Here is a 9816-nt window from a genome sequence, read left to right as displayed (position 1 = left end):
CCTCCCCCCCCCCCCTCTCTCTCTCTCTCTCTACATCATTTATAACATTATGTTACAGAGGACACCAAGGAGATCCGGCATCTGCTCTTCTCGAAATGCTCGATCCAGAACAAAATGCGAATTTTCTGGATCACTATTTAGATGTTCCAGTAGATTTATCGAAAGTACTATTCATTTGCACGGCAAATGTAATAGACACTATTCCGGAACCCCTAAGAGATCGTATGGAGATGATAGATATGTCCGGTTACGTTGCCGAAGAAAAGCTCGCTATCGCGAAACAGTACTTAGTTCCACAAGCTAGAACTGAATCTGGTCTCAGCAAAGAACAAATCAGCATACAAGACAATGCGCTCACGGCGTTAATTAAATCTTATTGTCGAGAATCAGGAGTGAGAAGTCTACAGAAACATATAGAGAAGGTGCATAGGAAAGTAGCATTTAAAGTTGTCAAGAAGGAAGCCGACAAAGTCGATATCACTATGGACAACTTGCAAGACTTTGTGGGCAAGCCTGTGTTCACGCACGACAGGATGTATGAAACAACGCCTCCCGGAGTTGTGATGGGATTGGCATGGACCGCCATGGGCGGGTCCACGTTATTCATCGAAAGTACCATCAGAAAACCGACGGGTGGTAAAAAGGCTGAGGGTACATTCGAAGTCACTGGTCATCTGGGTGATGTAATGAAGGAGTCTATACATATCGCAATGACTGTAGCAAGAAATTACTTGAAACAGGAGGATCCTTCGAATACATTTCTGTATGACTCTCATTTGCATATACATGTGCCTGAAGGTGCAACCCCAAAAGACGGCCCTAGTGCAGGTATGACAATTGGTACTGCATTGTTATCCTTAGCTAAAAACCAAGCTATCAGGCAAGATGTAGCAATGACAGGCGAATTGAGTCTTATGGGCAAGGTTCTTCCTGTTGGCGGTATCAAAGAGAAAGTTATTGCAGTAAGCATAATCTTGTTTTTATTAATTTCAATTACTCTAATTTAAATTAATTCAATATCTCTTATTAAATAATGTATATAGCTTAATATACTAGTTTTACTAAATTATTTTTCATCGAACCATGCATTTACATTAATATTTATTTATCATAGCTTTATGAAATAATTATTTTTATACTATATACTCATGAAATATAATTGCTTTGTTTTATATATATATATATATATATATATATATATATATATATAGTCAAGGTACAAAATTAATGAACTATATTTTATTAGGCGAAGCGAGTCGATGTTAAATGCATAATTTTACCCGAGGAGAACAAGAAAGATTTCAACGATCTACCCAAATACATCACAGATGGTCTGGAAGTGCATTTTGTCTCGACGTTCAACGATGTTTATAGTATATGTTTCTCAGAAACGAATGAGACTGATTCCCTTAGATCCGCCAAGCCAGTCACTGATCATGCTTCATCCGCACAACCAACATTTGGATAAAATAGTAATACAGGACGGATCATTTCAATCTGTATCCACATAATTTTCCGAATAATTTTGTATATAGCTAATATACTAAACAGTATATACTAAATATTTAATATATACTAAATTTAGCATAAATTTTAGTATATTTAGTTTTTATTTGATATAAATTTAGTATATATATATATATACCATATATACTAAATTATTATATTGTTGATAAAACATCTCATTTTCTTGTATATAATATTTTTTAAAATTAAAAAGACAATTTATATATTACATAACAAAGATAATCTAAATAAAAATAATTTACCTTTTTATTCAAAAGATTCTTTTAATTATATGTCTCGTATAAATATCTAAAATAATTTTATTTCTAATTATTCGATTCATATTTAGTACGTTCTGGAAACTTTCTATTTGTGACACAAATGTAATTGAGTGATTGATAAAATAATTATTTCGGAGCAGTTACTTTATGAACAGTGTGATATAATTATATAAGAGAAAAAGAAAAAAAATTATACTTAAAAAAATTATTTACTTGTTAAGAAATTGTATTACATTATTTTGTAAGAATAATCATATTTTTAACATTATTATGCAATATGTAATTGCATATATATATAAATATCTACCATTTATTTTTTTGGCACTGGTATCTCTTGTTAGAAGTTTAATTTTTCTCTCTGATAATTGTAACATGTACAAAATGTATAAAATATTTTTCTATTTTGAAAAGATATATATATATTGAAATCCATTACACTTCAATTAACAGATGTAAATTTGTGATAATACTTTTTGATATGATGTGTATGAAATTGCATTGTACAAACAAAAATCTTGATTACAATAAAATGTTAAAATAATATAAACTTTTGCAATCTTCAAAAATTAACCTTTAGAATTTTAATGATGAATATTAACCGATAAATAGAAATTATAATAAAATGATGTAATTATTATACATAAGTGATAAGTATGATTAGATATAAACAGAAATATATGATAGAATTTCATGTTCATGTTAAGCTGGTATGTCCATCTTGCTGAGTCTGATTATAAAGTCGCACAGCCTCATTTGCACTTGAATCTCCACTGGATTGTTCGTCACATAGAATCCTGGTACTCCAGCCTTTTCCAATATACTTTGCTGATCAGCTACTTTTTGATCTAATTGCAATACCAATTTCATATCCATTTCCTTTAACTCCTCCTTGTGTTTCTTGAACAGTGTGGCTTTTATTGAGTTTAATTTGTCATCTACTACTGTTGCTGATAATGCTTCTTGACATTCAATTTTCTGTTGATTCAAAAGCTGGAGTCGCTGTTGGAAGAGATGTTTCTCGGTGACATGCTGTATCTCCATCAAACCTTTCACTATCTCAAAAATAGTATCGTTTAACAGTGAGTTTGCTAAACCGGACAATAATTCGTAGGGCAATCGCATCTGATATTTTGGCGGTAATTCTCCAGCCATGTGTTGCAACTGTTCCATCAGGAAGTATAATTTTGCTTGTAGATCTTGAGGAGTAGGATTGGCAATATCCATTTTTTTCTTTAAAGAAAGAAATATCTACGTGCTTCACGAAATGCGTTAATATTGTATGTAGTCTATTCTCGATAATTGTTTAGAGTACAGGCTTCTCTGCGAATCTTGATGGAAATATACTCATTTCACACATTTTAATTCGAAACTTTGTCCCGCGAAACGTCAAAACAATTCAGATTAAAAAATTTGTTACGAAGACACGAAATACTGTACTATCCTGCATCCCAGAGAGAAACCTAAAACCTAAAACGGCCATGCCCGAGATTTAGCCGTTAATTTATTTTGAAGCGCGTCCACGTCCACAAAATGTGGACATTGAACTACATAGCCAATGTTCATGATCCGGTCGGTAATATCCATGATTTTTTGGTTGTATTTTTTACTATATCCACGAATTTTGGTCCGTTAGATAGTATACATTTAGATCCAATAAGGAACTAAGAGCAAGACCAATCATATTGAAGAATTTTACAACAGTTCCAAAGCTGCTTTCTCTGCTGAATGGCGAATGCAGCCAATATCACTAGGAAACTGGAACAGCCAATAGAATTTGAGTCCATATTCACTCTTCTACTACACATTCGCGGGAACGTTTCTCCTTATATTTTTATACCATAGGATTGCGTATCTAATGAATTATATTCCTGGTTACTCGTCAAGGACTTAAGTGCCTAGGATATTAATTTTCACGGTTTCGTTCATTCGAAAAGTTTACAAACGAAAACAAAAAATGTTCGCGTTTAACAACGGACTGAGAAATACGTCCCGTTTGTCAGGCGTTATTGCCAGGACGTACAGTAATTCAATCGTTAGCACACCACCCCGAGTAAAAATATCCACTGCTGTGAGTAGAGGTTTTCCTTGTCAAATCTATGTTTAATTACGTAAGAAATATGCAACGCGTAATTAATTTTCTTACGCTGCATAATCATCGGCTTTCCGATTCAATTATACCGACGGTTTAAAAAACCTTTGATAGTATTGTGAAGGATAATTTTTCCATGTTTTTCCTACGAGTATTTGATTTAAAAATAAAATGGATAGGTATTTACTGTGACGTTTAATTAATAGAAAATTTAATATTTCTTGTAACGTAATCTCGGACATAAATATGTAATGTTGCCTTTATACAGATTATAAATCTTCTGTACCAATATTTCAAGAAACATTCCTATTAAAACTTTGGAAATTTTCCATTCTGCAACTTTTTATTTCAATACGTTTTTATTAGCCTAAGGTTATTTCTAATTTTTTCTTTTTATTTTCAAAGATTTTTTATATCGATAAGTTAGATAATAATAATTTAGTAGTAACTTTTGACTGTATGCTCATTCTGTCATCATATTTATGAATTAAATATGGTTAGAGTATTTTTTTATCTAAATATAAAGTTACACAGATTATGTATGTCATTTAATTATAATTAAGAGCATTAATGAACATGTGCAGTCATAAATTTTCATTAAATTATCATTTTTTAACTTACTGATATCAAAAGATTTTGAAATTAAAAAGAAAAAAGAATAGGACTAGAGCGATTTTTCTTTTCAAAGTATATTCCATCCATGAAAATATACAAATTTATAAAATTGTAGGAAAATTAGAGGGAGAGGCATCGTGAATATTATTACTGAATATTTACCTAATTAATTTTATCTTGTGTTAATGAAGATGTTATGTTACAGGAAGAAATATTTGCAATGCTCTGCATTACTGGGTCATTATTGATCTCACCCATGTACATGGTTCCTAATTTCAAGAACTATGGTTCAAAATCAGAATGAGGAAGACAAATCAGCAAAAACATCTTGAAAATTAGCTCTGAAATTAGATGTATTAAAGATGTTATTTATGGTATGTATCCAGTGGCATACATATATTGATAAATTTATAGGAAGTATGTCTGAATTATTAATAAATATTTAAAAAAATGACACTTTGTATTATTATTCCAAGGTAGATTTTATTATTTGTGTAACTTGTCTAAAATAATAAATTTTCTTACTCAAATATCGATTCAAAAATTTTACAAAAGTAATTTTATGGTTTATAAGTAAGTTTATGGTCGAAGCACAGACTTTTGCATAATGCATAAAGCATAAGAAAATCAATCAAGGCCCCTATTTTTGAAAAGAAACATGAAAAACTAGGGAAATACTGTAATATACGTAACGTATTTCCCTAATTCACGTTGCTGAAACGCGATTTATTCAATCACAAAAGAACGTTGCTGGAATCAATAATTTGCATATCCCCTCGTCGCAATGAAAAATAATGGGAATGAAATTATTCTTATTTTTTTTTTCTACTTTTAGTTATTTGATCATCAGTCGATTATCGAAATGATCGAAATGAACTGAAATGATTCAGTTAATCAATTTTATGAATTATTAATTTTAACTTAATTTAAAAAATATATTAACTTACCTGACCCTGTCATTATTTTACACGCATTATTGCTCATCTTCATCTTTATTTAAATTTATAAAACGTAATTCTAAATAATTTTTTATTCTAGACTTTTAATCTTGGTTTTTATTTCAAGATATTGTCCATGCATATTGTCTCTATGGCGAAATCATTTTACACATGTAAACTAAAATTTTTGTATTAAGCAAATACTGCCATCAGATGACAGTTGTACGTGCAAAAAAATAAGTGAAAAAACAAGCGCAAAAATAAGTTTTTAATTTTTCTTTGTTTTCGGTACAAAACCTATATTTGCAATAACTATTTTTGTGGTTTTAATTGTGTAGAAGAATTTCGCAATCCTATAAAGCCAATTCAAAGATATTTTAGAATTACAAAGTGACGGTAATTTGTTTCATTTTAGGATTTCTTAAGAACTGAAAGTTCTAACAATATATTTTATTTTGATTGTAACAAATCTTCGACATGTTACAGACCGTAGTTATGTCCAAAGTATGCTAAAACAGATCTTTTTGCGCTTTTATCGCAATTTTCGACGTAATACAGCAATTTGATAAATGGAATTGTATTCAGCTACATCAGAAAAATAGGAAATAATTACTCTTTTATATACAGAAAATCTTTTCTTTTTTTTTTTATTAAACCATGTTATTTGAGTTATCTACTAGAAATCACGTGGAATATTACTGTGTATCAATTATATCTATTTCTAAACATTCTGTATATAATTGTAATATAATATTATGCAACATTTTGTTTCATTTTCAATATAAGTTACTTCTGTTTGTAGGCAAAGTTTGATCTTTCCCAAATATTTCAAATTTATCTTTTCTCTTCGTAGTTAAAGTCACTTGACAATTTTATGAAAAGTGACAATTTGACAAATCAAATAAATCTGCGAGACATAATAGAAAATAATATCATAAGTAATAAATGAATCATGAATATCAATTCTTATTTCTTTCTTAACGTGACAATGTAACTGTTAATAAGAAATTCACGGTATTTTCACATTCGTGAAATTAAGTCGATAAAATTTTGTATTTTTTAGGTGTAAGTTTTGTCAGCAAATAAAATGAAAATAACAAATATTCAAGATACATGTATATAATATTAAGAAGAATTGCGCTAATTGATAACCAGCGTTGACTGCTATTGCCTGTACTGTGTATGTTATATGTTTTTTCTAAATTGTTTTAATTTAAGGAGTGTACAAAAACTTATTAGTTTTTTGTTAATTTGTAATTTCTCATTTTTAAGATACATCTTTCCATTTAATATTACTGTGTTATGCTATTTAATTTCCTATTTTATTGATTGTAAGACTTTGCTAATTTAAAGAGTGAACAATATAGAAATCTCATAAAAAAATAAAATATTTGATCTCTATTATACCATTGACAATACTAATACTCCCTCATTTTTATAAGGAGAAAATTGCTAATTTCTCTCTTGAGAAAAAAAATGGAATTAGAAGATATCTGCTGAAAATCGTCCTGAATGGATTTTTATAGATTAAAATTTTGATATGTTGTACAAAGAAATGTATATACTTTTTGTAGACTATATGCATGCATATTTTACGAATACCATTATTTATTCTTTACGATCCCATGCTTAACAAAAGAACTCGTCCATGCTTCTAATATACTAAAATGAATTCTTTATTTATTACGACTTTGTTAATCGTTCGTTAACTTCAAAAGTTTATGTTTCGATTAATTGAGATTATTTATGAGGTAAACTTGCTATGAAATGTATTAGAAATCAATACGAGGCTACCAATACATACACGTGTGTGTATACGTGTGTATTTTTTAAATCATTTTTAAACATTTATCATGAATGTATTGTTTAATTTGTTTCTAAATTTATTTGTCTTTACACGATATATATTTTATATATATGTGTGTGTATGTGATATACATATGTATATATACACAGGTGTTCAGCGTAATGGTCCACACGATTTTTCAGACACTGCCGACAGTTAAGAAAAAAAGGTAAAAGATGAATATTCATTTAGTTTATGTAGGCTACAACATGCAATAAAAAAATTAAAAAAATTTTTTTTTATAAAGAAATAAAAGTCATCTTGAATTTTTTAATAGCACCATACAATTTTTTTTATATTGTAAGAGTCTTTAAGACGAATTCAAATCACTATTGAAATGTCGCTTTTTTAACGAAAACAATTTTTTTTTAAATTTTTTTATCACATGCAACCTGCAATAAAACCGATGAATATTCATCTTTCAACTTTTTTTTTTATCTCTCGTAAGTGTCTGAAAAATCGTTCGGATCGTTACGCTGAACACTCTGCATGTATATATACATATATTGTAAATCTTTTTATTGTTACGTGCGCGCGTTTCACATTTCCTCAAGACTTTAGATAGAAATAGTCTTGATTTCGAGTATTAAAAGAAAAGTCCTACCTTCAATATCAAACCTTTTTCGAAACATTACGGTTCTCGAGATCTTCTTTTCCTTAATCAACGCTTGCAAGTGACATCGCACATTGAGAAGAGTTACAAGGTAAATTTATTATAGAAGCTTTTACGTTTGTAACAATAAATCGAAATTAATTCCACCGTAAAATGGCAAAATGCGAGAGGATGATCTCCCGCTTCTTTTTCTCTCTTTCTTTTACAGTTCGCATATGAATTCGACATAAATGATAGCCTATTCATAATCTCCGACGCAGCTTAATTGCATAATGAAATGAATACAATGCAATTGATCTTTAAGAATACTTTTTAACTTTTCATTACATCTTTTTTTAATAGTACATTCACAATAGGACTAATAGAGTCTTCTTCATTCTTCACGCATCCCTTCCGTAAACCTATAACATACCGGGTGATGTGTTGCTTTCTCTCTCACATTCTCACTCTCTCCCTCTCTCTTTTGCTCTCTCTCTCTCTCTCTCTCTCTCTCTCTCTCTCTCTCTCTCTCTCTCTCTCTCACTTTCTCCTTCTCTGACTCGCAAATCTTAAAATCTTACGAACTAAACAATTTATTTCTCTATATAAACAGCATTTTATAGATAATCTACATCTTATGATCTTACAATAAAAAATATGAATCATGGGGGCAGGACGTGGACAAAAAGTAATAATGTCTTTAAGATGTTCGCTTATTAAAGGGGGGAGGGAGAGTAACGCTCTATATATATACGGATTCCTTCTTAAAAAAAAAAAACCGCTTGGAACGAACATACTAAAAAAACAATGAGTAAGTTGTAATGAGTGCATCGTGCGAGCCATTCCCATAAACCCACAGTATATACAATGTGTGATCATCATTAGATTTTTATCGTTTAGATAAGCGATAGGAATAGATAGGAGTAACGTTACCCTGCCGCGAACGCATGCACTTCAAAATTCTTATTTATCTTGAAGGACACAAAAAAACGCTGGTATTGTCCCGAATTTAAGTGGCCAATCTTCGGGAGCATGTAGGGAATCAATAAATTAAGAAAAAGAGATCTTTAGAGATATGCTCGTTTTTGGTTTGTTTTAAAGAAAATCGCAAAAAAAAAGATGAAATGTAATTTTCGGTATATCATTTCTTCAAAGCGAAATATTATTTTTGTGGGCGATTTTAATGATAATGCTTCGCAGTAATGAGAATATGCGCGCCAATTTCTAGACAGAAGAGTGCCGAATCGGCGAATCCACATTATTGGAAGTTTACAACAAAAATTTCTTAGTATAATTGGTAAATGAAAGATAAGACTAACCCATGTTTCTTTGTGCGCATTCCAGCGGGAGTGTTACTTTGGGAGCTTTCCAGCAAGAGACGAATTGACACAAGAGTCATTCTGTCCTTGTTCAATAATCAGTAAGAAACAATGACTTTTATATCGATTTGTGCATCTGCTGGAAAGCTCCCAAAATCATAACACTTACATCATAATTCGTCGACTACCAATCGACGTCCAGTGAATATCGGATTAATAGCCTCATCTATGTTTGAAGAGAAATAAAATTAATAATATTGCCCCTTCTAACAAAGGTACAAGAAATGAAAGAAGTTATATTGGCAGATATCGCCATAACGTTATGTTTACCCAGCTTTTTTGATCTGTCGTGCATTTTTCTTTCGTAGCAGCAACAACATTTTTCTCTGTTCCATTTTTCGTTTTGTACAGGGTGGGCCATCTATTGGTACGTTTTTACAGGGTGGGCCATCTATTGGTATTCATGTGGCTCCCTCTAAAAAAAATTAATAAAAAATATCAATGTATGCTCATTTGATCGCATTTTTAAAAACGTACCAATAGATGGCCCACCCTGTACAATATCGGCCTTTATACCGATTCTGAATTTCTTCCTTACTATTTGTCATAGCATTTACAGTAAATTGAAAG

At 30.5% G+C, this 9816-nt stretch overlaps 2 protein-coding genes across 2 annotated transcripts in view; one reads left to right on the top strand and one right to left on the bottom strand.

The window, feature by feature from the left end:
- Lon (lon protease homolog, mitochondrial) overlaps positions 1-1512 on the top strand; it is a 5826-nt gene extending 4314 nt beyond the window's left edge. The window contains exons 2-3 of the mRNA XM_018503551.1: positions 59-962; positions 1247-1512. Of these exons, the coding sequence (XP_018359053.1) occupies positions 59-962; positions 1247-1468 (1126 nt within the window). The 3' untranslated portion in view covers positions 1469-1512. The remainder of the gene's footprint in view (positions 1-58; positions 963-1246) is intronic.
- Positions 1513-2486: 974 nt separating this feature from the next.
- gdl (gonadal protein gdl) lies at positions 2487-3552 on the bottom strand. Its single transcript, XM_018503690.1, has one exon. The coding sequence runs from the start codon at positions 3009-3011 to the stop codon at positions 2487-2489; it is 525 nt and encodes a 174-aa protein (XP_018359192.1). The 5' UTR covers positions 3012-3552.
- Positions 3553-9816: the final 6264 nt, after the last annotated feature.

The sequence above is a fragment of the Trachymyrmex cornetzi genome, unplaced genomic scaffold, assembly GCF_001594075.2.
Source record: "Trachymyrmex cornetzi isolate Tcor2-1 unplaced genomic scaffold, Tcor1.1 scaffold16, whole genome shotgun sequence".
Taxonomy (NCBI): Eukaryota; Metazoa; Arthropoda; class Insecta; order Hymenoptera; family Formicidae; genus Trachymyrmex; species Trachymyrmex cornetzi.
The sequence above is the reverse complement of the archived record's forward strand: the minus strand, read 5'-3'. Positions and strand labels throughout refer to the sequence as shown.

Excerpts from the sequence above, each read along its gene's own strand:
- gdl (XM_018503690.1), bottom strand. The coding sequence starts at position 3,011 with ATGGATATTGCCAATCCTACTCCTCAAGATCTACAAGCAAAATTATAC.